Source organism: Delphinus delphis, chromosome 18 (genome assembly GCF_949987515.2).
Source record: "Delphinus delphis chromosome 18, mDelDel1.2, whole genome shotgun sequence".
In the NCBI taxonomy this organism is placed as follows: domain Eukaryota; kingdom Metazoa; phylum Chordata; class Mammalia; order Artiodactyla; family Delphinidae; genus Delphinus; species Delphinus delphis.
This window is the reverse complement of record NC_082700.1, coordinates 11,060,619-11,087,620: the sequence shown is the minus strand read 5'-3', so window position 1 is coordinate 11,087,620 and position 27,002 is coordinate 11,060,619. Positions and strand designations below refer to the sequence as shown.

The following is a 27,002-nucleotide window of genomic DNA, read 5'->3' as shown; positions in this document are numbered from 1 at the left end:
AAGTAGCAGGATACAAAATTAATGCACAGAAGTGTCTGGCATTCCTATACACTAGTGATGAAAAATCTGAAAGTGAAATCAAGAAAACACTCCCATTTACCATTGCAACAAAAAGAATAAAATATCTAGGAATAAACCTACCTAAGGAGACAAAAGACCTGTATGCAGAAAATTATAAGACACTGATGAAAGAAATTAAAGATGATACAAATAGATGGAGAGATATACCATGTTCTTGGATTGGAAGTATCAACATTGTGACAATGACTCTACTACCCAAAGCAATCTACACATTCAATGCAATCCCTATCAAACTACCACTGGCATTTTTCACAGAACTAGAACAAAATATTTCACAGTTTGTATGGAAACACAAAAGACCCCGAATAGCCAAAGCAATCTTGAGAACGAAAAATGGAGATGGAGGAATCAGGCTCCCTGACTTCAGACTATACTACAAAGCTACAGTAATCAAGACAGTATGGTACTGGCACAAAAACAGAAATATAGATCAATGGAACAGGATAGAAAGCCCAGAGATAAACCCATGCACATATGGTCACCTTATCTTTCATAAAGGAGGCAGGAATGTACAGTGGAGAAAGGACGGCCTCTTCAATAAGTGGTGCTAGGAAAACTGGACAGGTACATGTAAAAGTATGAGATTAGATCACTCCCTAACACCATACACAAAAATAAGCTCAAAATGGATTAAAGACCTAAATGTAAGGCCAGAAACTATCAAACTCTTAGAGGAAAACATAGGCAGAAGACTCTATGACATAAATCACAGCAAGATCCTTTCTGACCCACCTCCTAGAGAAATGGAAATAAAAACAAAAATCAACAAATGGGATCTAATGAAACTTTAAAGCTTTTGCACAGCAAAGGAAACCATGAACAAGACCAAAAGACAACCCTCAAAATAGGAGAAAATATTTACAAATTAAGCAACTGACAAAGGATTAATCTCCAAAATTTATAAGCTCAATAGCAAAAAACCAAACAACCCAATCCAAAAATGGGCAGAAGATCTAAATAGACATTTCTCCAAAGGAGATATACAGACTGCCAACAAACACATGAAAGAATGCTCAACATCATTAATCATTAGAGAAATGCAAATCAAAACTACAATGAGATATCATCTCACACCAATCAGAATGGCCATCATCAAAATATCTGGAAACAATAAATGCTGGAGAGGGTGTGGAGGAAAGGGAACACTCTTGCACTGCTGGTGGGAATGTGAATTGGTACAGCCACTATGGAGAACAGTATGGAGGTTCCTTAAGAAACTACAAATAGAACTACCATATGACCCAGCAATCCCACTACTGGGCATATACCCTGAGAAAACCATAATTCAAAAAGAGTCATGTACTAAAATGTTCATTGCAGCTCTGTTTACAATAGCCCGGAGACGGAAACAACCTAAGTGTCATCGGATGAATGGATCCGATGAATCGGATGAATGAATCATCATCGGATGAATGGATAAAGATTTGGCACATATATACAATGGAATATTACTCAGCCATAGAAAGAAACGAAATTGAGCTATTTGTAATGAGGTGGATGGACCTAGAGTCTGTCATACAGAGTGAAGTAAGTCAGAAAGAGAAAGACAAATACCATATGCTAACACATATATATGGAATTTAAGAAAAAAAAAAATGTCATGAAGAACCTAGCGGTAAGACAGGAATAAAGACACAGACCTACTATAGAATGGAGTTAACGATATGGGGAGGGGGAAGGGTAAGCTGTGACAAAGCGAGAGAGTGGCATGGACATATATACACTACCAAACGTAAAATAGATAGCTAGTGGGAAGCAGCCGCATAGCACAGGGAGATCAGCTCGGTGCTTTGTGACCACCTAGTTGGGTGGGAGGGAGGGAGATGCAAGAGGGAAGAGATATGGGAACATATGTATATGTATAACTGAATCACTTTGTTATAAAGCAGAAACTAACACACCATTGTAAAGCAATTATACTCCAATAAAGATGTTAAAAAAAAAGAAAATTTCAGAGACAAAAGTGTGAAATCACAGTCAAAGGAAAAAGATTCTACTTCTCAAGGTTAGTGCACATATGCATAATACTTCTATGAAAAGGTAGTGTAGTACATATTATCTTTAAAATGTTCTTAAAAGAAAGCATTATTTAGGTCAAATTAGTATTGAACAAATTGTAATATAGAAAACTATGTGTTTCAAAACCTCACATTCCACTAAATAACAAAATTAATTTCAGACAGATTGAAAAGTTAAATCAAAAAAATTAAAGAGAACAGGGGCTTCCCTGGTGGCGCAGTGGTTGGTTGGATTAAAGAGAACAGGAGCTTCCCAGGTGGCGCCTGCCGATGCAGGGTACACGGGTTCGTGCCCCGGCCCGCGAAGATCCCACGTGCCGCGGAGCAGCTGGGCCCGTGGGCCATGGCCGCTGAGCCTGCACGTCCGGAGCCTGTGCTCCGCAACGGGAGAGGCCACAACAGTGAGAGGCCGTGTACCGCAAAAAAAAAAAAAAAAGATTAAAGAGAACAAATTAATTAAAAGATAGATTAAAAAGAATAAATTAAACCATAAAGAAAAAGAAATGATACATCAGGGGCATGTAATGTACAACATGGTTACTGCAGATAATTTTGTATTGCATATTTGAAAGTTGCTAAGAGACTAAATTTTAAAAGTTCTTATCACAAGAAAAAAAAAAACTTTAACGATGTACAGTGACAGATTTAATTATTGTGGTGATCATTTCTCAATGTATACAAATATCAAATCATTACATTATACACCCAAAACTAATATGTTAATTATCAAGTATACCTCAATTAAAATTTTTTTTTAACTTTTTAAAAAGTATAAAATTTAATGAAAATAAAAAGAAATACTCTTCCACTTTGTCACTGCGGAAGCAGCAGAGGCCAAGGAGACACAAGGGGCTGGAAAGAGCCAAGGAGGCAACTAAGTCTGGCAGGATTTTCAGGGTCAGGGTGAGGAGACAACAGAGGCCAGTAGTATGGTCAGTGGTAAAGAAACAATAAGGGGCAAGGAGGTGAAAAGGACCATTTTATGTCAGAACCGAAGATGGTCAGAGCCAACTGGCAATGTCAAAGCTTAGAAGGTGATGGTGCATGGGTAAGAATGTGGGTTTCATAAAGTAGAATAAGTAAATATATTAAAAAAATATTAAAGATAATGGTAGCCAGATTTCTAAATATTGAAGGAAGAAAGTTGTAAAAATAATCAATTTGAGGCTCGATTGACCCATGTGGTTTTGGATTGGGATTGAATTTACTTGTGTGAACTCATGGTTATTAATACAGATAGATCAGTTTAGAGGTATGCATATACATATATATGTATTTGCATTTAAGCTTATATTTCCTAGATCTGTCCAACAAGAATGCCTAGAAGCAATGATACCCAAAGAGCAATAAACACAATAAGCACACCTATCACCCAGATCTTGGTTTCTTAAAACCGTATCTACAAAACAAACCAGGGCTTCTGAGATAAGGAAAATAAAAGATGAACCAAAAATATCCTACACCAGAAAGCAAGGAAGTACAAAAAATTTATGGACGTTTGTCATAAAGACCCAAGACTCATGTGAAGGGGCTCCTATTGGCCAAATCCAGTACAACTTGAACATCAAAATAAATAAGGATACAATTCAGGGGATAGTCTCTACACTAAATCCATGCAGCCACTGTTTTTTCTTTAAGTTTCACCGGCACAAACCACAGCCATTCACTTACGTACTGTCTGTGGCTGTTTTTGCAATACAGTGCAGAGCTGACCACTTATAGTGGAGATCTATGGCTCCCTAAGCCTGAATTTTTACTGCCTGGCCCTTCGCAGAGAAAGTGTACCAACTGTTGATATAATACCAAATTAAACAGGAATCCATGAAATTTACACTGACACTAAGAAATGAACAAATAAATTAGTAAATGGAAGAAAAAAACAACTTCTTTGTTACTGCAGAATTCAAACTAATAAATATCTCAGAAAATGTCGCCATTTGGCAGCCATCACAGTAAAGATCAATTCTGACAAGAGTCAATGAACTAAAGCCAGTGGGCAAAAGTTTGTTGAAGAACAGGATGTTTATATAGTCTCAATGTATTTCTCCACCAGACACTTAAGATTACAGAGGAGAAAGTGGAGTTTTACAGTAAAGAACCCTGGCAGACACCAAAAGTTAACATCACTAGTAAAATAATAAGACAACTCAACATCATGTGCCTCTTGTAATGATAACATTGAGACAGAATTGTTATGACTTCTGTGTGATTCCTTCTAAAAATAAAAAACCTAAATCATCATGAGCAAATATCAAATAAATGCAGATTAAAGGACATTCTAAAAAATTGTCTGTATTCTTCAAAAATGTCAAGGCCATGGAAGACAAGGAAATACTAAAATAAGTATTCTAATCGAAGAATATTACGGTGACAAGGCAACCAAATGTCACGCATGATCCTCGACTGTGATTCAGAGAAAGAAGAAAGACTTTTTTTTCTAGAATGGATATTATTGGTAAAATGGGTTAAATTTGAATGGGAGCTTTTTATGAGATGATAGTATTGTATTAATGTTAATTACCTGATTTTAATGGTTGCTCTTCATTAACTCAAGAGAGTGCCCTTACCTTTTAGGAAATAAATATTAAAGTATTTAGGAGAAATAGGGCATCATACCTATAATTTATTCTCAATTTATTCAGAAAAAAATGCATATGTTTATATACATGTTTATATTTACACAGAAATAAAATGGTAAAATCTAAATGGTAAGATATAAAATATTGGGAAATACGGTGGGGGTATATAAGAATTCTTTGTACAATTCTTGCAACTTTTCTGTAAATTAGAAATTAATTTTTTGAAGCAGAAATAAATATTTGTGAACGTATGATTTGTCTAGAGTAGAGAAAACTCTATCAGAGTGTAATCGTAAAAACTAGGGCTCTGAGTCAGGCAGACATGATTCAAATTTTAGTTCTGTTACTTTGTACCAACTTTCAGTTTCCTAAAATGCAAACTGGGAGTGATATTAGCAATGTTGTTATATATAGATATAGCCCTATGTGTATGTGTAGATATGTATATGTATTTACAGATTTACATATATATATATATAAATACATTACACGTAAATGATTAAACAAAATTAACATGTAGGGTGCTTAGCATAGATTCTAACTCATGTTAAGTATTCAGTTAATTTTAGGCATTCTTAAGTCTAAAAGCAATGGGAAAAAAACATAAATGACAGAATATAAACCCGAGTGTGAATAACACAATTTTAAAAGCCCATCAGTAAAATGAAAGACAATGTAAGCCAATAAATGAATATTAGAATAGTAAAATGTTATTTTACCCTATCAAAAAGATTTTTATAAAATGGTAATTGCTATTATGAGTATGCTGAGAAAAAAGCACACTAACATACCACTGGTGAAATTGCAAGCTAGTACAATACTTCTGAAAAAATTCACAATATTTATCAGGATACCCTTTCTCAGGAACTGTAAACAAATCAAAGATGGAGGGGAATAAGTATACACAAAGAAATAGATCACTGCATTATTCATAGGATCAAAACTTTGGAAACATGTAAGCGGTGTATCCAATCTATACACCACATGTAAGTGGTGTATAGATTACTATGTAGATCCAAGAAAAAGAAAAGAAAATCTGAATTCTGTAAAAGAGTTAATATATTTCACATATTTATGCAATAAGAAATAGTGGAAGATCACACACCCAACTTGTAACAGTGATTACTCCTGGGGTTTGGGTTATGAACAATTTTTTTCTTCTATATTATTTTATTTTCTATAATGAGCATGTATTTTCTATATAATTAGGAAAATCGGCAATATTTTTAAAACAACACAATGCACTGAGAATTAAATTAGTTTCTACTTTACTTAGAACAAAGAATGAAGTTTGGGGAAAAAATACAAAGGAAGGCAACAATCTCAAAATGTTTAAACGACTGTATTAGAACACACTGGCCATGAGCAATATCATTCATCTGTTTTTAATATTATGATTATATCACAACAACCATATAGGCTAAAAGGTACAGTATTATTTATTTTCACCTGTCTTTATTCCAAAAACTTAATACGAAAGCTATAAGCTTCTTCTTTATCACAAAAAATTCTCAATATACCAGTCTACTACACAAGAAAGACAATAGCTCAGTGTTAATTTCATAACCATGCACATCTGTTCACTATAATAGTACTTAGGATATACACCAATCATAGTACAGACAACGTAGAAGCATTGTACTTACCTAAACCTTTGGGTGCAATGCCACTACTGTCGGCAGGATTAATGACCCAGTAGTAATATTTTAGTGTATGCATTAGCTGTAATACTGTTCCTACTCTGCGTATGGTGGTGTAAATGGTAGCAGTTCCAATAAATTCAGCAGACAAATAAGTGTATAGGGAAAGCTGAACCTAGTACAGAATATTAGCAAAGCATTAAAATAAATTTAAAATGCCTCAAGTGTTTATATTATAAATATACATTCTATTCTAATTTAAACGTAAATCATTAAAGGCCAAGAAAGAACCATTTATTACGAGGTGAAATATAACTATTTATTAAGTGTTATTTATATTATAAAAAGAAAATAATCTGGAATCAACACATTATAATAAAATTTTACTAAAGGTAATCTAATAGTTATTAATAATAAAATAATTTTAAATGATTCAATAATTCCATTGAAATTATCCAATAGGAAGATTAAATTATTTAAAAGGCCAATTAGACTAAAGCCCTGAATCAAAGTACACTGCAGCAGTTCAAAGGAACCGAACCTGACATCAGCCAGCTGTATCATATTTGGAAAAAAACATATATTGTTGTCATAGATCCTAAAAGTTCATGTAATTTGAAATTTTCTTACCTACTGCCACATTATCAGAATCTAGCATGGAAATATACAGACGACAAGTTTAAACACCATGTTTAAAGAGTGAACAAACTTCAGGTTTGCGTTTTAGCACAATAATTAAAATGACAAACCATAATAAAAATTAGAACTTCAAAGTTATGTGGGAGATTTGAAAATTATAAAATGCAGCTCAAATTCATGAAAATGTCCCTCATTACTGATTTCTACTAGAATATAAGGAGGCTAAATTTAGGTATGCAAAATAATAAAAAAATTATGTTTATATCTAAAAAAAATTTATGTATAAATTTCTTTTAAAAAATATTTTTACATATCATGATAAAAACTCTATGCTCACAATACAAGGAATTTTCCAGTCACAATGATGACAATTATCATGATATAGTTAGTTACCTGCTATTTTTTCTTTTCCTAGTCTTAATAATCAGTGTACCAGATTCTCTTTCTTGGAAAGGTATGAATCACATCTAATGACTTCAGAATGCAACCATTACATCAAGCCTAATTTTTTAAATCTTTTTAGTGCTGATTTTCAAGAGTTGTACATTCTGAACGTTATTAATTGCTATTTTTAATTGCTATTCTGAAGACTTGTACATTCTGAACGTTATTAATTGCTATTTTCTCCAATTTTTTACTTTGAAAATTTTCAAACAAAAAAGTTATGTAACTATCATAATAGATTTATCAACTGTTAATATTTTTCCACATCTGCTTTATTTCTCTCTATTATATTATAGATATAGATGTATAAATATATTTTGACTAACGTTTGAAAGGAAGTTGCTGACATTCAGACACTTCACCACTAACTACTTCAATGTAAATCTCCTAAGAATAAGGACCTTCTCCTAAATAGAGCATAATACAATTCCTCCACTCAGTAAATTTAACATTTGTGCAATACTAATATCTAATTTTCAGTTCATATTCAATGTTTTCCTCTTGCCTCGATAATTTCTGACATTGTAAAAAAACCTCCTAATCTATCATCTATTTATTGACATTGTCTCTGAAGATCATTTAACAAAATCTTTAATTTTGATATCATCAAATGCAGTAATTTTCCCCCTAAAAAGAGAGGTTTCGAAGGTCTAACTTAAGAACGTTTGGGCTATCCCCAAACTGCAAAGGTATCTTTCAACGATTTCTCCTATTAGCTTTATAGTTTACCTCTCAAATTTAGGTCTTAAATCTAAGTGGGTTTCACCTTTGTATAGGGTAAGAAGTACAGCTTCAACATTTTTTAAGCAACAATTACTATTATTTAGTTCCAGAACTTTCTCATCACCCCATAAGAAAAAAATTTTTAACTACAGTTTTATTTATTTTAATATTTACATATTTACTGTCTTGATTTCTAATACTACCTAATATAACTGCTTCAAACTGACTGTAAAATAAACTGAAAAATCCAAATGCTTTCTACTGGATAGTTTAGATCCAATAACTGTAATTTACATTTATAATTTATAACATTACACTAAAATAAAATGAATGACATTAAAATGTATACCTTTGCAGGTATATGTATCCAGATGGCTGGGTTGAATAAAATGTGATCACAAAGCTGCTTCAGCAAAGGTGCTCCATGAGATAAACCATCAAGGTATTTTGCAAAGGATAAAAACTGCTCCAGGACAGCTCTAGTGATATGAACTCTTGATGACTAAAGAAAGCAAGCAGAAATTCAAGCTGAAAATATACAGATATAACTTTTTATACTTTCTTTGCTATTCAAAATTTAATTATATTTAGAAACCTAAGATTTTAAGATAATTCTCTAAATGACAGTTTGTTATTTGTGGCCCATTCTAGGACAACTATAGATAAATAATAGCTCAGGTTGAACAATGCCACTCTCAACTCAAGCTAAAGAAATAAAATAAGTTATGGATAAGAATGGTTTCATTCCATTTGTTTAGAAATTGACTAACAAGAAAAGATCTTAGAAAATTAAAATGGAGTAGAATTACTATCATGATAATACACACACACACACACACACACAGACATTGGGAAAGAGAAGTGCTTTCACTAGCTCCAAACGAAAGTGAAAATAAATTGAGCCTACCATTCCAATGAATCATTTCTTCCAAAAGATAAAAATGAGTTGCACATTGACAAATGCAATGCATCCTGCTTAACATAAAACATTCCCAACCTTTCAAATCCATAGTACCTGAAAAAGAGGATCTCACTTCCCTGGAAATACTGTCCTCCTTTGCCTTTCATGACCCTCAGACTCCTCAGTGTCTTTTGCTTAAAAGATGGAAACTGCTGAAGATTATTTCTTTGGTCTTCTCTTCATAAATACACTCTTCCTAGATGATATTTTATGCTTCCACGGCTTATTATTACATTATCTCTAGGCTGAGTACTCTCATCTAGAATTCTCAAGTGTCATCACAGTATGTAACCTATCACCAATGGTATTTAGATAAACAACAAACCTTCCAAAATTCAAACCAAACCTTCAAGCTGCACTGTCCAATACAGTAGCCACTAGCCATAGGTGTCTACTGAGCCTTTGACATGTGGCTAGACCTAAGTGACAGGTGCTGTAGTATGTATGCACTGGATTTTGAAGATTTCGAGTGAAAAAACAATGCAAAATAACTATTATTTTTGTTGTTGCTGTTGAGTCTATGTTGCAGTGATAATATTTTGGATATACTAGTTTAAAAAATATATATTATTAAAATTAATTTCACCCGTTGCTTCTTACCAGAAAATTTTAAATAGCATATGAGGCTTGCATTATATTTTAATTGGACATGTTACAGTAGAGTATAATCTCAGATGAAAATATTACAGAGAAAATGCTCTTCATAAAAACTAGTAATTCAAACTCAAATATCAAAAAATATATCTTCCTATGCAAATCGTTTTTTTTCGTTGCTATGATACTATTTATAGTATCACCATCCTCCCTAAAGTAAAGAATCCCCTACACTCAACCCTAAAGCACAGGTCACATCAAATCTTTATCTCTATGACGCACTGATTGAATCCAAATATCAGTATAGGATAATTAAGGTCTAAAAGCGACTAAATTCTCTTACCAATTTTACTTCCCATATGATTTGCTTACATTCATCACGCTCTTAAAAAGGGCAACTCAATAAATTTGACCTAAACATGCCATGCATTTTTTCATACTTCTACATAGGAGTAACAAACTCAAATGACGACAATATGCAGGAATTTAACAATAATGTGTGAATTAGAATAGGAGACAATAAAGAGTAGTGAGGACTGCTTAAGGTACCTAAACAAAATAAAATTAAAAAGCTTTTCACTGAGTCAAACAAAGTATTTCTTTGGGCCAATTTCTCACGCATGCCAGACTGCTTCACCTGCTTTCTCTATCATGCTACTACTTTAACTTGTAAAACCCTTGCATCCATTGCATTTCCCTTAAAGGTACAGCTCAATGCTTTTCATTTAGCCATTCAGAAAATATGCATGTTGAGCACTTATTGTTTGCCAGGTACTCTCCTTGGCACTGTGGAAAGAGTAGTTAAGAAAACTGAAAAAAAAAAAAAAAAAAAACTGCCCACATAGACTTACATTCTAAGAGAAGACAAGGACATACAATAAATAAACTAAAAAGGTAAAATATGTAACATGTTAAATATAACAAGTGTATGAAAAGAACATGAAGTGAATAGAAAATTTGTAGAAGGGAGGTTAAAAGAGGTTTTACTGAGAAGGTGGCATTTAAACTAGTTTGAATAAGGCTCGCAGTGATTTTGTATTAGTAGGCTATGTGTTTGACAAAACACCAGCAGTGAGTAGATCAGCAATAGTCCAACAAAATTCAAACCAAGCCTTACAGCATAACTTTACATGAAAATTTCATAAGATGGAGGAAATGATCCTAATAAATAACTGTTATTACAAGGTGGGAGGAAGACAAAGACAAATAAATATTTGAGTTAAAATAAAGCAGATTGGTCACTCATTTTAAAAGAACTTTAATAAAAAATAATACTGCTTTTAAATTCTAAAATATTTTATTTTATTCATGTTTAGGGGAATAAAATGAAGAGCAATGGTTATTTAAAGCTTCAGCCATCTCCTTCACTGGTTATAATTTCACATAGCTTATCTTATACATTTTATTTTTATTCAGTAATAATGATTTCAAGAATATTATCTGATACAGTCTACTTTTATGCCTAAAACCCTGAAATAGAACAGTTAGAACCTGTTCCTAAATAGTCTTAGCGATCAGATTTTGGCCTATAAAATCTGTCATGTGTTTATAAAAACACTAAAGTGATATAAAATCAGATTGACCACTATGAACATAATCATTTGAGGAACTAATTCATAATCTGGAAACCAGTTTTAACTTTCTCCATGTTATTAAAAGATATGCTAGAAGCATCACATGAGGCCTTCCATATTACTAAAATAAAATGTCAATTTATTTTTCATAGCAATTAATGCTGTCGTGTAGCAGTTTTTCATTATAAAATTGATCTTCAGGAAACATTTTTCTAAAATTGTATTTTTTTATTAGCCCACTCAAAATTCTACCAGGCATAAAATGAATGTTCTCTTCAATAGCATGTTACCTTTACCTATAAGTACGTAGTACTTATTCCTTCTGCTTTGTGTAACTGTTATTCACATATCTTTCTTTCCTTATATAAAAAAGGATACTATCTTATTCATCTTTTATCCATCTGGTATCTGCCATAATTCCTCAGTAAATGTTTAACTGAATTCATGTCAAATTCAAGAATAAATTAAGAACAGAACAGATAAGATATAACACAGATTAGAAGAGGGTGGAAGAAGGACATTCAATTTTGTTTTAATGTGTTTACTTTGATTGATTGCTTGAAAATATTTGTTTGAGATTTGCTTTCATTTTCTCAAGCAAAGCTATTTTAAAAAGAGATACACTTGGATAATTTATAGTTATAAATCTGTAGAATGCAAGCTCTGGAATTTAAACTATATGACATGACTTTTGTATGGTAACCGAATACATAATTTGCAACAAGTACTATATGAGGGGTGACTAAACATATTTGGAAGCATAATCTGAGAAGCTAGAAAAAACAATTATATTATAACATCTACTCCTGAAGTAATTAAACCGAACAGGAGCAATGGATGTTACAGAGAGAAATTGCTACTCAGTAAAGAGAGGTCTTTCCCACACTTAGAGCAGACCACAACAGAATGGATTGCCATAAATGTTCATTTTTATTACAGAAAACATTATATATATATATATACATATATATATATATATATATAATATGCATTATATATTAAGCAAATTGTGGGAAATTATGTCAATTAGTTAGAGGTATATCACAAAGTAGTATCCATTTTGCTCCTCCCAGGACACCAAGATTGAGCTCCAAATAGCCTACTCCAATGTGAATCACTTGTGTGTGTGTGTGTTGTTGTTTGGCAGGGGCAGACAATGATTAGTTCAGATATGGAGCATAAAAATTTTCATAATAATATTAGGTTCAAAGTAGACCAAGACCTAAGCTGACCAGTCAAATTGGAGGGAAGGATCTTGTTCAGTAACTGGGAGGAAGGAGCTCTCTCTCTCTCCACCTGGATGTGAAGGCTTATAGCACCACGTCGGCCTGGCAACCTTGTATGACCACAAAGAGTAACAGCTATAGCATAAAATCATGACTATAGGTAGCAGAACAGACATATAGAAAAAACCCGGGTCTCTGATGACATAATTGAGACTGAGACAACCAAACCCTGAAGTCCAACTAACTGGATATGTTTGGCTGGACGCACTGATCCACTTTCCAACCTTCCCTATCCTATTTCTGTGCTTGGGATGCTCCCTTGTCTGTTGGCTTCCAGCTGGGTTTGACTAGTTAGAGACTCCAGCAGGAAATTAAAGGATAGAAAGAAAATGAAGTTTGGGGCATTCATCTCCTTGGCTTCACCCCTTCAGGTGAGTATACTATATTCCTTTCTATATTCCTTTATCAAAGACCACACTCTAATCAGGTACACTTCTCCTATAGTTACAGTAACTTTCTATTTGAGTTATGCTAAACACTCATTCCTCTCATCTCTTCAAACTTTGCTGACTTCCCTTAACAATGCTCACAACTTGTGAAGAGCCTTGCATTAAACGCCTCTCAGTAACCAAGTTTGAGCATGACATCTGCTTCCTACCAGGACTATGACTGATAAGCCATCTATCACTAGATTTCCAGTTACATTAGCAAGCCTATTTCCTTAATGTTTAAGCTATTTGAATCATTTTTTTATTAACCACAACAAAAACTACTGAATGCATCAAATTACCTCTAAGTTTTCTTCAAATTTATATTTTGGCAACATAAAACAAAACAAAAATACCTTAAAAGTTTTTTGTGAAACAGTCTAAACATGATGAATAAGATGGCCTCTCATTAGACTACCTTCTTTGATAACTAATTTATATCTTCCAAGACAAGGAGATATAGCTAAGTGACAGTTAACCATTAACTTGCTATTAGTTGATGATAAAATAAAAATGGAATCTTATTATCTATACTACTCACCTGACAGATGATTATTTAAAAATTAAACGGGTGAACATTAATCTAAGAAAAATGAAAAAGGTATTCTTTTATGTAATAACTATGTAAGTCCTGTTTATTTATTTAATTCAATTCAACAAATATTTATTGAAGCAGGCACACTTTTAGGTAGAAGATACAGCAATAAGGTAAGAAAAAAATGTCCCTGCTTTCATGAAGCTGAGGCCTACATTCTAGTGGAAGGAGGCAGAAAATAAGTTAAAAAAATGTCAGACTGATGCCATAAAAAAATGAGCAGAGTAGGGAAACAGTCATTGATGGTTATCAAAGGAGTACTATTCTACTTAGAGTGATCAAGGAAGACTTCTCTGATAGGTGTCATAAGCAAAATCCTCAATGAAGTGTAGAATCAACCCATGTGGATACCTACAAAAAGAATTACCAAAGCAATGTGAAAAGAAAATGCACAAGAACTGAGAAGAGCACATGCTTACTATTTTAGTTTTTAAGGGAAAGGTCTGCAAAGAGGCCTTAGGATGGTCAGTGTGGCTGCAACAGAGAAAGAAAGAATGAGAATGGTAAGGGATGATGTCAGAGGTAAGAGACATAAATGTACTTTGAGAAGGATGGACTAGTAAGATCTGGCACATTTTCAAAGGACTAGTCTGACTGCAAGCAAAAAATGGACAGTGAGTAACTAACTAGTGGTGAAAGATGATGATGGTTTGAATAAAGATGGTATCAATGGGCATAGAAAGGAGTAGAGTACTAAGTAGGAACTAGTCATTGATTCTGGATATGTTTTGATACTAAGACAACATAATTTCCTGCCAGTATGAATTTGCTGCATGAAAAAGAAGAGTCAAAAAGAATGAACATTTTTGGTCTGAACTACTTGTTGAATGGTAATGCTAGTAACTAAGACAGAGAAGAGTAAAGGACGAAGGATTTGAAAGGAAAGTCAAAAGTAACAGTTTGGATAATTTAGATCTGTGAAGCTTAATAAACATCCAAATGGAACTGAATTCAAAGGAGAGGTTGTAGTTGGATATACACATTTGAGAATAATGAGTATTTGCAGAATAAGGAAAACTAAGGGAATAGTAAGCTTAATTAAAAGTGCAAACAGAAAAGTGAAAAGGTTTCCAGGATTAAGCACCAGGACACCACAGTCTTTAGAATTTTAGGAAGAAGAGGAGGAACTACTAGGAGAGAATTAAAGGAGGCCAAGGAGGTAGGAAGAAAGAAAAGAAAGAATGCTGTCACAAAATACAATTAAAGCATTTCAAGAAGGAAAGAATGTTATACTAAAATGTTGCTAAGTCAAATAAGATGAAGACTTGAGAATCATAAGATTTAAGAATATGAAGGCTATTAGTGACATTGATATAAGCCTTTTTTTTTTTTTTTTTCGCAGTACGCGGGCCTCTCACTGTTGTGGCCTCTCCCGTCGTTGCGGAGCACAGGCTCCGGATGCGCAGGCTCAGCGGCCATGGCTCACAGGCCCAGCCGCTCCGCGGCATGTAGGATCTTCCCGGACCGGGGCACAAACCCGTCTCCCCTGCATCGGCAGGCGGACTCTCAACCACTGCGTCACCAGGGACGCCCGATATAAGCCATTTTAAGAGAAGCATAAGGACTAGAATGGGAATGGATCTAAGACTACACAGGATTCCAGAAATAAAGAATATTTTATTTTGAAAATCAGCTAATGTAACTCACTAAACTAAGAAAAAGATGTAGAAACATAATAATTATCTCAAATAATGCATAAAAAGCATTTGATGATTAAGAGTGTGAAAAGGCAAGTCACAGAGGAAGAGACATTTGTGATACATATCCAATAAGGACTCATATCCAGGATATATACAGAATTCCCATGAATCAATAAGAAAATGATGGACAACCCAAATGAAAAAGGGTAAATACTCTGAACAGGTATTTAGCAAAAGAGCACAACCAAAAGGAAGATAAATATATGAAAATGCTCAACTTAATTTGTCAACAGTGAAATGCAAATTAAGTCATAAAGTGATCCACAGAATGGAAGACTATCTTTACAAATCTTATATCTAATAAAGGTTTAGCATATAGACTAAAAATCTCCTACAACTCAATAATAAAAAGAAATACCATAGTTTTTTAAAATGGTCTTTGTAATAAACATTTCTCAAAAAAGTATACAAATAGCCAATAAGTACATGAAAAGATGCTCAACGTCATTAGACATCACAGAAATGCAAATACAAAAATGATAAACCATTTCACACTCACTAGGGATGGCTAGAATTTAAAAACAAAACAGATAATAACAGTGTTTCCAAGGCTGTGAAAAGATTGGAAATTTCATACACTGCTGATGGGAATGTAAAATGATGGAAACCTTATTATTATTTTAATGTTCTTTTTATTTGATTTGAAGATTTTTCACAATATTTCTAACTTTAAGCTAAGTTTTAAGTGTAAAAGAATTCTCACTTTAAAATTATGCTAATAAACCCTCAGTAAATCGATGAAAAGTATATTCAAGAGGTAGTTCCTGACAGCAATCTTGTCACAAAGATGGCTGACAGCAGTGTCACAAAGGTATTTCATAATATGTAATTCACGTAAAATATACTATAACATAAATCTTCTAAAAAATTTGTAATACTCTAGATATAGGAAAATAGTTTTCCATGATTAAAAATATAAACCAAATAGCCTTAATGAAAATCTTAATAATGTAACTGAAAAAATTATAATGTAACTGAAAAAAAAATGCTGCCTATGATCGATCTACTTAATCTATCATTCCACGATCAACAATACTTCAAGAAAGAAAAGTACTTTTTCAAAGAAAAGACAGAAGGATTTCAAATGCAGATCAATCTGAAGTTAAAAAATTATTTCCAGGGGACTTCCCTGGTGGTCCAGTGGTAAAGAATCCGCCTTCCAATGCAGGGGACGCAGGTTCGATCCCTGGCTGAGGAACTAAGATCCCACATGCTGCAGGGCACCTAAGCCTTCGCGCCACAGCTACTGAGTTAGTGTGCCACAACTAGAGAGAAACCCGAGCACCGCAACAAAGATCCCGCGTGCCACAACTCAGACCTGATGCAGCCAAGAAAATAAATAAATAGTTTAAAAAAAAAATTATTTCCAAAAGTCCTCTAAATTTTATTTCCCAAGAGAAAAATAAGTTTATTCCTCTTAGTAGAGGTCTCACCTCTATTATTTCTCAAATAGTTCCATTTACAGAGCAGCTGAATGTCATATGAATGTTAATGTTTAACTGAGAAGGAGAGATTTGGGAGCACTAGTGATGGTGATAGCTATTTCTTAAGGAGAAAAATAATACTTTTATTTGTGAAATACCACCTTACTTTTTGAAGGAAATCACATGATATAACCGAACTCTTGTGAGACCATAATCAGAAACTCAGCACCCATTACCATAATAGTACAGTTGTGACTAAAGCAAAGAAGGTCATTAAAAAAACAGGGCATAAATGACACAGATAGGAAAATCAAAGCCATCCAATTTGTACTGTTTACACTGTGTACTGATCAGAAAAAAACACTACTTTAAACATTCAAATATATTAAAAGCAGGGACAAAGCAAAAACTAATGTTTCTGTTGCTATCAAATATAGAATTTTTTTTACCTTATAATTGAAAAATAAAGCAAAACAAAAAATTAAATCCATTGAAACTAAAATTGATAAAATTTGTAAGAAACTTAGTTTGAATATAAATATAGCAAAGAAATTAGAAAAAATAATTAAGAGAAAATACTTCTAATTTGAATAAAAGTAGATAAAATAATTTTTCTTTAGTTTCTACTTTTATTCAAAATTTCTTAATTATATAGATTTCTAACACCCAATTTAATTTAATGTCTACACATACATCTAAGTACATAATATAAAAATGTTTGTGAATTAACCAAAAACATGGCCTCTGCAGTCAATGGAAAGGGAAACTATAGAAAAAAAATATAGTTAGTGATCGTCAGTGGTCCATCTGTGAAGGCTACACAATAAAACCATCAATACATTTCACTTACCTTTTCAAGTAAGTAGCCAATGACTAAAAAGCCTTTTCCACCCAGCATCTGTTCTTGCATGGCTACTGAACTTTTAAGTAGTTCAACCAGGAATGCCAAAAGAGTAGCACTGCATGTAAAGTACAGATAATTCCATTACGTAATCATCAAATATTGATCATAAACACAGCGTTCCATTTCAGTACTTTATTATTCCGAAAGGTAACAATCATATTCAAATTTAATCTCTACTTTGCTGACTATTATGCAAGAATATTTCTCACAAGAATGAAAAAACTGGTTTTATCTCCTTAAAATTAAACATTATATAGAAACATAACTGTGGAGTTTTTCTGTATTCCGAGGTAAAATATCAAAGTCTATCGTTACACATATATATTCCCTGCTTGAAGTAAATCTAACATAAGAAACACACCCACAAATATTGCACTTCTCCATAATAAAGACTTTATCACAATATTCTTCTGAAGAACATGCTTAGAGAATTTAAAATATGTTCACAATATTGCTTTGGAAGAATACACCTATTTTCTAAAATAAACTTTTCATTTAGACCTGTTTTTAAAAACAACTTATATATATGTATTTAAATATGCAACATGTTACTTATGTCCGTATATGCCCTCAGGAAAGTTTATGAGAGCAAAGAAAATAAGATGATTTATGTCATATTGAAATAAAAAGTGGCAATCGATTACACAATGTATACATAAAAACACAAAGATATATTCCAGACAAACATAAAGCACTTGATATGTCTGTGGAATGAAGGAAGAAACAAAAGAAAAATAAATTATTGCATTACATTAAGCTTTGATAATGTATTACTTCACAGAATTATATGAACAATTTTCAATCAGCAGCATCGATACATGATAGCATTCCTAACTAAGAAACTATATACCCTTCATTATATATGCTTACTGTAGTTTATAACAATAAATGACTCTAAGCCAGACTTTATCAGCATTAAAATAATATCCATTTACACTGCTTTATAAATGTACCCCAAATTGTCTATTTACATTCACACAAATTTCTAAATATATTTTAAATGCACAAATACTCATTTCTACATGAAATTAAGAAAATTTGGTAATGAGGAAAACTTGAAAATTGTTAAGGCTCAAAAGGAATCTAAAGTTACTCTGTTTTCTAAAGTTACTCTAGCTCTTCAGGTTTCTATAGGATTGACAACACATTTACCTGATAATGCGGCTATTCTTGTACAAATCAGAAATATTCTCATAAAAAGAACCAACAGCAAAATTAACATCATTCTTATCGCTATAAAATTGATAGTTTAATGGATTACATGATATCAGCTAGAAAAATATAGTATATATGTAAATAAACTACTTCGTTACAAGAAATTAAAATTCAATTACATTAACTAGCCCTGTATCTTTAAGCCATAAAAAAGAAAACAGTAAACTAGTATTGCAAATCAATGATATTCTTTTACTTTGTCCTAAAGTCAAAGGTGGATATTTACAAGAAAAACACAACTACCAAAGAATCCCTTGAGATTTTTTTTTAATGTTTCTGTAAAGAACAGCTATTAAGCAATCTAATCCAATTTACATGAATTGTATCAATAGTCAAAGCCACTTCACAAATAACTGCTTAAGCACTGATATACATAATACATCTGCCTAAGTGTTTGAAAAGAATAAAGAAAACTATTGCATAGAGATTACACAATTTCCTAATCTGTTCATGGAATTCTTACCTACACCTGAGTTAGTGATTTAGGGGGAAAGATGACTAAGACTCCTAAACATTAGCACTGCCAAAAAGAAAGACTAGAAATGCCTCACTATGGTTCCTATGGTCCATGAAAAAATGCAAAAAAGTATTTCTTACAATAGATCACCCTTCTATATAGAACCATACAAAATTACAAAGATGCCATGGATTTTCTTATTCTTTTATGTCAGAAGGACTACTCTTTCTCAAACATCTAATGAATTAATAACTCAGACTTCTAAACACAGTGGAGTTCCATTACAAAATCAGAAATATTAATTTTATTATTCCAAAATATTAACACAAGACTACCCATATGTTAATTTCACTTCAATTTTAACTATGACAACAATTGAAAAGTCAAATGCATTCACCAACAAAAGTATTTTTAATTTATACCTAAAACCCAATGCAATAGCAATACTACATCTTTTGAAAAAATCTTTAAAATAGGTATATTTGACATGGTGGACTTAATAGTAAATAGATGGCCATCTTCGAAGAGGTACATTTTCAAACATAATTTAACAAACTTACCAGTAACTAAAATGCATCGGATTGCTTCAGGGCTCACAATTAACTTGCAAAATTCTGTGTACTGCCATACAAAATTTCTCTCCATTCTTGCCTATTTCCAACTCCCCTAGATACAAAGGCAAATATAAAGGATACTTCAGCCCATTCCTATATCTCCTACATACCACTTCCTGTCTAGACACATCAGTTCATCTGTAGAGGATCTAAATATACAGGATAAACCAAAAAGCAAGTATCTGTGTCAGCCAAAACTAGTATACACAACACAGAACATTCTTTTGAAAAGTATAGCAATACCCAGAAACAGATTTTCACAGGAATATTTTACTTGATAGACAAAAAGTAAACTGGTTTTTACCTCATAAAGTCAAATTGCTAAACTTTTCAATAGACAGTACAATAATGTATGTTCTGTAAGTAACAATTCTACTTCAGGAATGGTTAAGGGTTTTTAATTCTGTCTCCTTTTAAGGAAAATGACACTAATAAACTATAGGGTTATTTCTTCAAAATAATTACCATCTTCCAATTCTTTAATGAGCTTTAATTAAATTAGGAAAAATTTATTTCAAATATCACACTAGTAAAGGGCTATACCTTAAGAAAAATGAAGGAAATAATACAACAATACCTCTAACGACTTAGCATATTAATAATCTCTCCAGAGCTTTCTGGTCCACATTATTAAAGAATTACCACAATATTCTTGGCCCACAAATAACGGATAATATTTAACAACTACGTATAAACATGACTCATTTTTGTTCCTAATGAAAAAAATACGTACTACCTTTAGGAGCCATTAAAATTTATGTAAATATAGATTTTGACTTGATTTTAATATAACTTTATCCATTTCAACTTGTCCTTTATTTTTTAAAAATAACTGATGTAGATAACTCGTGTAATATTATCCCAAAACTTGTATTATCTTTGAGGAATTTTATTAAAGATGCAATATATCATAAAGATAGACTTAATTTATAACTGAAATTATTAAGATTTAATATATAACCCAAGTTCAGTTCAAAGGCAGTTCTTAGGGTACAGGAAACTGGCTTTTCAATTTGCTTTGTACGGAAACAAAGCACCTCAGCTAGATGGGCTGTTTAAATATATTAAGAAGAATGGAATTAATAATGTAAAAATTAAAGATTCCCCCTGAAATTCAACAGTTCATCCACTTACATAAGGGTGTTTTTAATCTCTTAAGAAACACTACAGGCAAAATAATTGTCAGAATAAATTCAGAAGTAGATTAAGTTCCAATAAGATTTAAGGTACCAGTAATGGGGGAAATTCTTTTGGCTTTTTCATAAGGTTTCATCTCTTATGTAGCCTAATTTAGTACTGAGAAACATTGAAATCTTGCAAAAGATGAATACATATATAAAATATCTAATATAGTTTCTATGCTATTTCTTTCACTACAAAACTCTTCCAAGATGAGAGTGATCATAGCAGGAATAAAACTGTAAAAGAAATCAACTCAAGTCCACACCCAAGAAAATTTCACACTCAACACAATTAATTTCCAGTGACACAAACAATTCCCACAATAAGTTAGAAGAGTTAAATTCCTTCACAGTTCAAAATTAGAAAGTTCTAAACCAAAAGCTTCTAACTCCATGTACCTTTAGCAGTCACTTTTAGACCATGTATTCCTGAAGATGCTATCTCAAAAGACCACTGCCTAACTGCCTACCTAGGCAATAAACCCTGACACACAAACTGTCACATTCATCAATTCAAACATCAAGTGGAGATACATGCCAAAATAAGTAAAATACATTTATCTGTAGAGTCAAATAAGGAAAACAGTGAAATGCAGTACAGTAAAATGTGAAGACAGATGAAATACACTGGGTAGCACATGAAATCACTAAGCCTCCCTTAGCCATGAAATCTCTCCTCAGCAACTTCTCCCTTTTCTTTCAGCCTCATAAGGAGGCAGACAGCCTCATGACTGTCATAGCTATCTAAGAACATTCTTTAAAGGCTCTATTAAAAGTTAGTCAGGCTATCACAGTTTTTTACCTTCCTTTGTCTGGTAACAGATTTTAATTTTATGTTTCATCAGCCTATTTTATTTCTAACAAAATATATTATAGCAAAAAAAATAGACATTTGTAAAATTGTAACTGTAATGTGTCAAAAGTTGTCTTATGAAGGAAACAAAATTTTAAAATGTGTACAGGTAGAGGAACTCCAAACCTCTTATGACATCATTATGTGTTAGCCTATAGCATTTACCAGTATTTACATAGTTTGACAACCAAATAGCCTTTTGATCATCTCTATTCATAATTCTCTATCAATAACCTATAGATATTTATTATAACGCTCCACTGTAAAAGAGATAACTCTTAAAGCCTACTCATTTTTAATTTAATTCCAGCCAACAAACAATCACAATGCTCTAAGTGTCCTAGCACCTTTATGAGAGCTTTCTGGATTTCTGGACATGTTTCTAGTGGCAGCACCACTATCGTGTATAATCCATGGATACATGAATGATGTAGAAATTTAATGATGTAACTCTCTAATACCTAATAAGTTCAAATCTTCAAAGGAAAAACAGAGATAGGTTATAATGACAAATAGGTGATCTTAACTATATATGCATACTCTAATGTCCTTCATGATCAAAACACGCACAGCAGGGAAGCCAAATAGTCCCTTCTCCTGGTGTTGGGTCTACTTTCAGCCAAGCCTCAGTTAAAAGCGGGATTAAAAATACACCCTAGAAGTGCTGAAATTACCAAAAAAAAAAAAAAATGAAATAAATATTAAAACAGCTAGCTACACAAAAAGATGAAATAATTATTTGATACTTAGGCTTCATATACATCCAGGAATTCTCTATCCTTTTCATAATTAATTTCATTTTTAAAATGATCATGTAGTAAAACCAACTACTTTACTTCTTTTCTTTGTGTGTGTTTGTGTGTGTATGTAATTCTGAGAATGTTAGACGTATAGATTTGTATAACCCCACCACAATCAAGGTAAGATGCGTTCCATCACACACAAAAAACTCATTTATCCTATCCCTTTATACCCTTGCAGTCACACTCTCTCAACAGCCAAAACAACCTTGGGTAACTACTTATCTCTTATATGGAGATAGTTTTGACTTTTCAAGAATGTCATATAGATAGTCATACAGTATGTAATCTTCTTAATATGTTCTTCTTGACTGCAACATATCGTCTCTTGAGATTCATCTAAGTAGTTGCATACATCAAGATTTTTTTTTCTTTTAATTGATGAATAGTATTCCCTTGAATAAACAGACTACCTAATGGGTACATGTGAGCTGTATCTAGTTTACAGCAATTATGAATAGGACTACTGTAAACATTCACATAAAGGTTTTTGTGTGGACAGTTTTCATTCATTTCTCACAAATACAAATCCAGGAGTAGAAAGGCTGAATTATGTGGTAAGTATATGTTTAACTTTATAACAAACTGCCAAACTGACAGAATGGCTGTGCCATTTACCAGTCCCACCAGTAACAGGCTCCAGTTGCTCCTCATCCTTACCAGCACTTGGCATCATGAGTATTTTTTTTTTTAAATTTTGGCCTTTCTACTAACTGTGTAGTTACATCCCATAATGTTTTAAATAAATTGGTTAATGATGTTGAACATCTTTTCATGTGCAATTTTGACATCCTTATGCCTTCTCTGGTGAAGTATCTGCTCAAGTCTTTTTCCCATTTTTTAAAATTGGATTTCATGCTTTCTTACTACTAGTGTTTGAGAGTTTTAAATGTAGTCTTGATATAAGTCCTTCATCAATTTGATTTTCTATCATCTTCCTCCAATCTGTAAAATGTCTTTTCATTGTTTCTTTTGCAGAGTAAAAGGTTAAATTTAACTTTGATGAAGCCAATGTCAAATTTATCAATTTTTTCCTTGTATGCATCACACTTTTAAGGTCATGTCTAAAATGCCTTTGCATAGCCTAGGTTGCAGAGATTTTCTCCTATGTTTTCTTCTAAAAGTTCTGTAGTTTTATATCTTACCTTTACAGCTGATATTTGAGTTAATTTTTAATGAGGTTGCGGTTGAGGTTCATTTTAGCATACAACTATCCTTCTTCCCTTACACTGCTTTTGCACCTTTGACAAAAATCAAACAAACAAAAGTAGAAGTACCTACTTTAATTTTGGACAAGACTTCAAAGCAAAGAAAGTATCAGAGATTAAGAACAGCATTACACAATGATAAAGGAGTCAATTTTCCAAGAAGATACCAATATCTAAAGCGCATATACCTAACAACAGAACATAAAATTATGTAAAGCAAAAACTGCTACAACAGTAAGGAGATACAGATGAAATCACCATCATAGTTGGAGATTTCAACATCCCTCTCTCAGAAATGGACAACTACAGGGGTTAGAAAATCTGTTAGGACATAGTTGAACTCAACAACACCAAAAAACAGCTGGAGGTAACTGGCATCTATACACTACTTCACTCAACCACATTAGAATAAACGTTCTTCTCAAGCTTGCATAGACCATTCACTAAGCTAGACAACATTCTGGGCCATAAACCGTATCCAACAAATTTAAAATAGTGGAAATCACACAATATCTACTCTCAGATCACAATGGAATTAGCTAGAAATCAGTAACAGAAAGACAACTGGAAAAATCCCACAATGTGAACATTAAATGGTGCACTTCTAAATAACACATGGGTCAAAGAAGAAATCTCAAGAGATATTAAAAATATTTTTGAATGAAATGAAAATGAAAATACAACTGATCAAAATCTGTGGAATAGGGGATTCCCTGGTGGCGCAGTGGTTGAGAGTCCGCCTGCCGATGCAGGGGACGCAGGTTCGTGCCCCGGTCCGGGAAGATCCCACATGCCGCGGAGCAGCTGGGCCTGTGAGCCATGGCCGCTAAGCCTGTGCGTCTGGAGCCTGTGCTCCGCAGTGGGAGAGGCCACAACAGTGAGAGGCCCGCATACTGCAAAAAAAAAAAAAAAAAAAAAAAAAAAAAAAAAAAAAATCTGCGGAATAAAATGAAATCAGTGATTACTGGGAAATTTAGAGCATTCAATGTTGTGATACTGTGATTTATAATAAGAAATGTGCATTTGTTCTTGGTCCCCATTTTTGGCACAGAGGTCTGGCAGAGCTAGCTCCCTTGAAATTTCCTAAGGGATGGCAGTAATAAAAAGTGTCTTCTGTCATGTTAATGAAGTGACTTTTGGAACTCACTTAAGGATGAGAGCCAGTTGCCAACACAGCCAACCATATAATTAGAGGGTTGGAACTTTCAGTCCAGCCCACCTACCACCCACCTACCTCCAGGGAGAGAGGGGAGAAGGGCTGGAGATTGAGTTCAATCACCAACGGTCATTGATTTAATCAGTCATGTGTATGTAATGACGCCACCATTAAAAAAAAAAAAAAACACAGGGCTGGGAGAGCTTCCCAGTCTGTGAATATATGGAGGTACTAGAAGGGTGGCATACCTGCAGAGGGAATGGAAGCTCCATGCCCTCTCCCCATACCTTGCCCTACGCATCTCTTCTATTTGGATATTCATCTGTATCCTTCATTATCCTTTTATAATAAACTAGTAATCCAGTAAGTAAAATGTTTCCCTAAGCTCTGTGAGCCACTCTAGCAAAGTAACTGAACCCAAGGGGGTGGCGGGAACCTCTGGTTTATATCCAGTCAGTCAGAAGTACGAGTCACGACCTGGACTTGCAACTATCACCTGAAGTCCAAGGAGGAGGTTACTGGAACCTATCATCTACAGTCAGTTGTTCAGAAGCACAGGTGATAACCTAGACTTACAACTGGCATCTAAAGTGAAGAGGGCCAGTCTTGTGAGACTGAGCCCTTAACCTGTGGAATCTGATGCTATGTCAGATTTGAGCGTCAGAATTGAGTTAAATGATAGGATACCCAGCTGGTGTCACAGAGAATCTTTGGTGGTATGGGGGGAAACCATGCCTCCACATATTGGAATTGGATGCTCAGACCTCTATAATGAAAAAAAAAAAAAAATATATATATATATATATATATATATATATATATATGTATATAAAATCTAACAGTCATTAATCTAAATTTTCACCTTAGGAAACTAGAAAAAAAAAAGAGTAAATGCCATCTAAAGTAAGCAGCAAGAAGAAATAATGAGAACCAGAGTATAAATCAAAGAAACAGAAAACAGGAAATCAATAGAAAAAGTCAATGAAAACAAAAGCTGGCTCTTTAAAAAGATTAATAAAATTGATAAGTCTCTAGGCCAGACTAACAAAGAAAAAAAGGGAGAAGATGGAAATACTAATATTAGAATTGAAAGAAGAGACATAACTACATATCCCATGGAAATTAAAAGAATAATAAAGGACACTGTGAGCAATTCTATGGCCACAGGTTTGGGAACCTAGATGAAAAGAAACATTCCTTGAAAGACATCGCCTGCCAAAAGTCACACAAGAAGAAATAGACATTTTGAATATACCTACATCTATTAAAGGAACTGAATCAATAATTAATAGGCAGAAATCACCAGGTCCAGACGGATTCACTGGTGAATTCTACCAAACACTTACGAAATAAATTATACCAATTCTCTACATCTCTTTCAGAGGATAGAAGCAGAGGAACTACTTTCCTAACTCATTCTATGAAGACAGCATCACTCATACCAAAACTAGACAGAGACATAATAAGTAAAGAAGACTACAGACCAATATCTCCCATGAACAGACATGTGAAAATCCTCAACAAAACATGGGCAAATTGAATCCAAACAAGATAAAAAGAATTATACTCCACAACCAAATGGGATTTATCCAAAGTATGCAAGGCTGGCTCAAGACAGCAATAGGCTAAAAAAGAAACATCACTTTCACATCTACAGATGAAGAAAAAGCATTTGACACAATCCGACAGTCACCCATGATAAAAACTCTCGGGAAACTAGGAATAAACGGGAACTTTCTCAACTTGATAAAGACTATCTATAAAAAACCTACAGCTAACGTCATACTTAATGATGAAAAACTCAAAGTTTTCCCACTAAGATCAGATACAAAGCAAGGATGTCCCCTCTCACCACTCCTTTTCAACATGACACTGAAAGTCCTTGCTAATGTGATAAAATATATACAGGTTGGGAAAGAAGACATAAT

At 33.2% G+C, this 27,002-nt stretch overlaps 1 protein-coding gene across 1 annotated transcript in view; it reads right to left on the bottom strand.

Annotated features, from left to right (window-relative positions):
* NBEA (neurobeachin) overlaps nt 1-27,002 on the bottom strand; it is a 628,524-nt gene that overhangs the window by 477,590 nt on the left and 123,932 nt on the right. The window contains exons 11-13 of the mRNA XM_059996030.1: nt 17,537-17,645; nt 8,474-8,626; nt 6,325-6,493 (exon numbers count right to left, since the gene is read on the bottom strand). Of these exons, the coding sequence (XP_059852013.1) occupies nt 6,325-6,493; nt 8,474-8,626; nt 17,537-17,645 (431 nt within the window). The remainder of the gene's footprint in view (nt 1-6,324; nt 6,494-8,473; nt 8,627-17,536; nt 17,646-27,002) is intronic.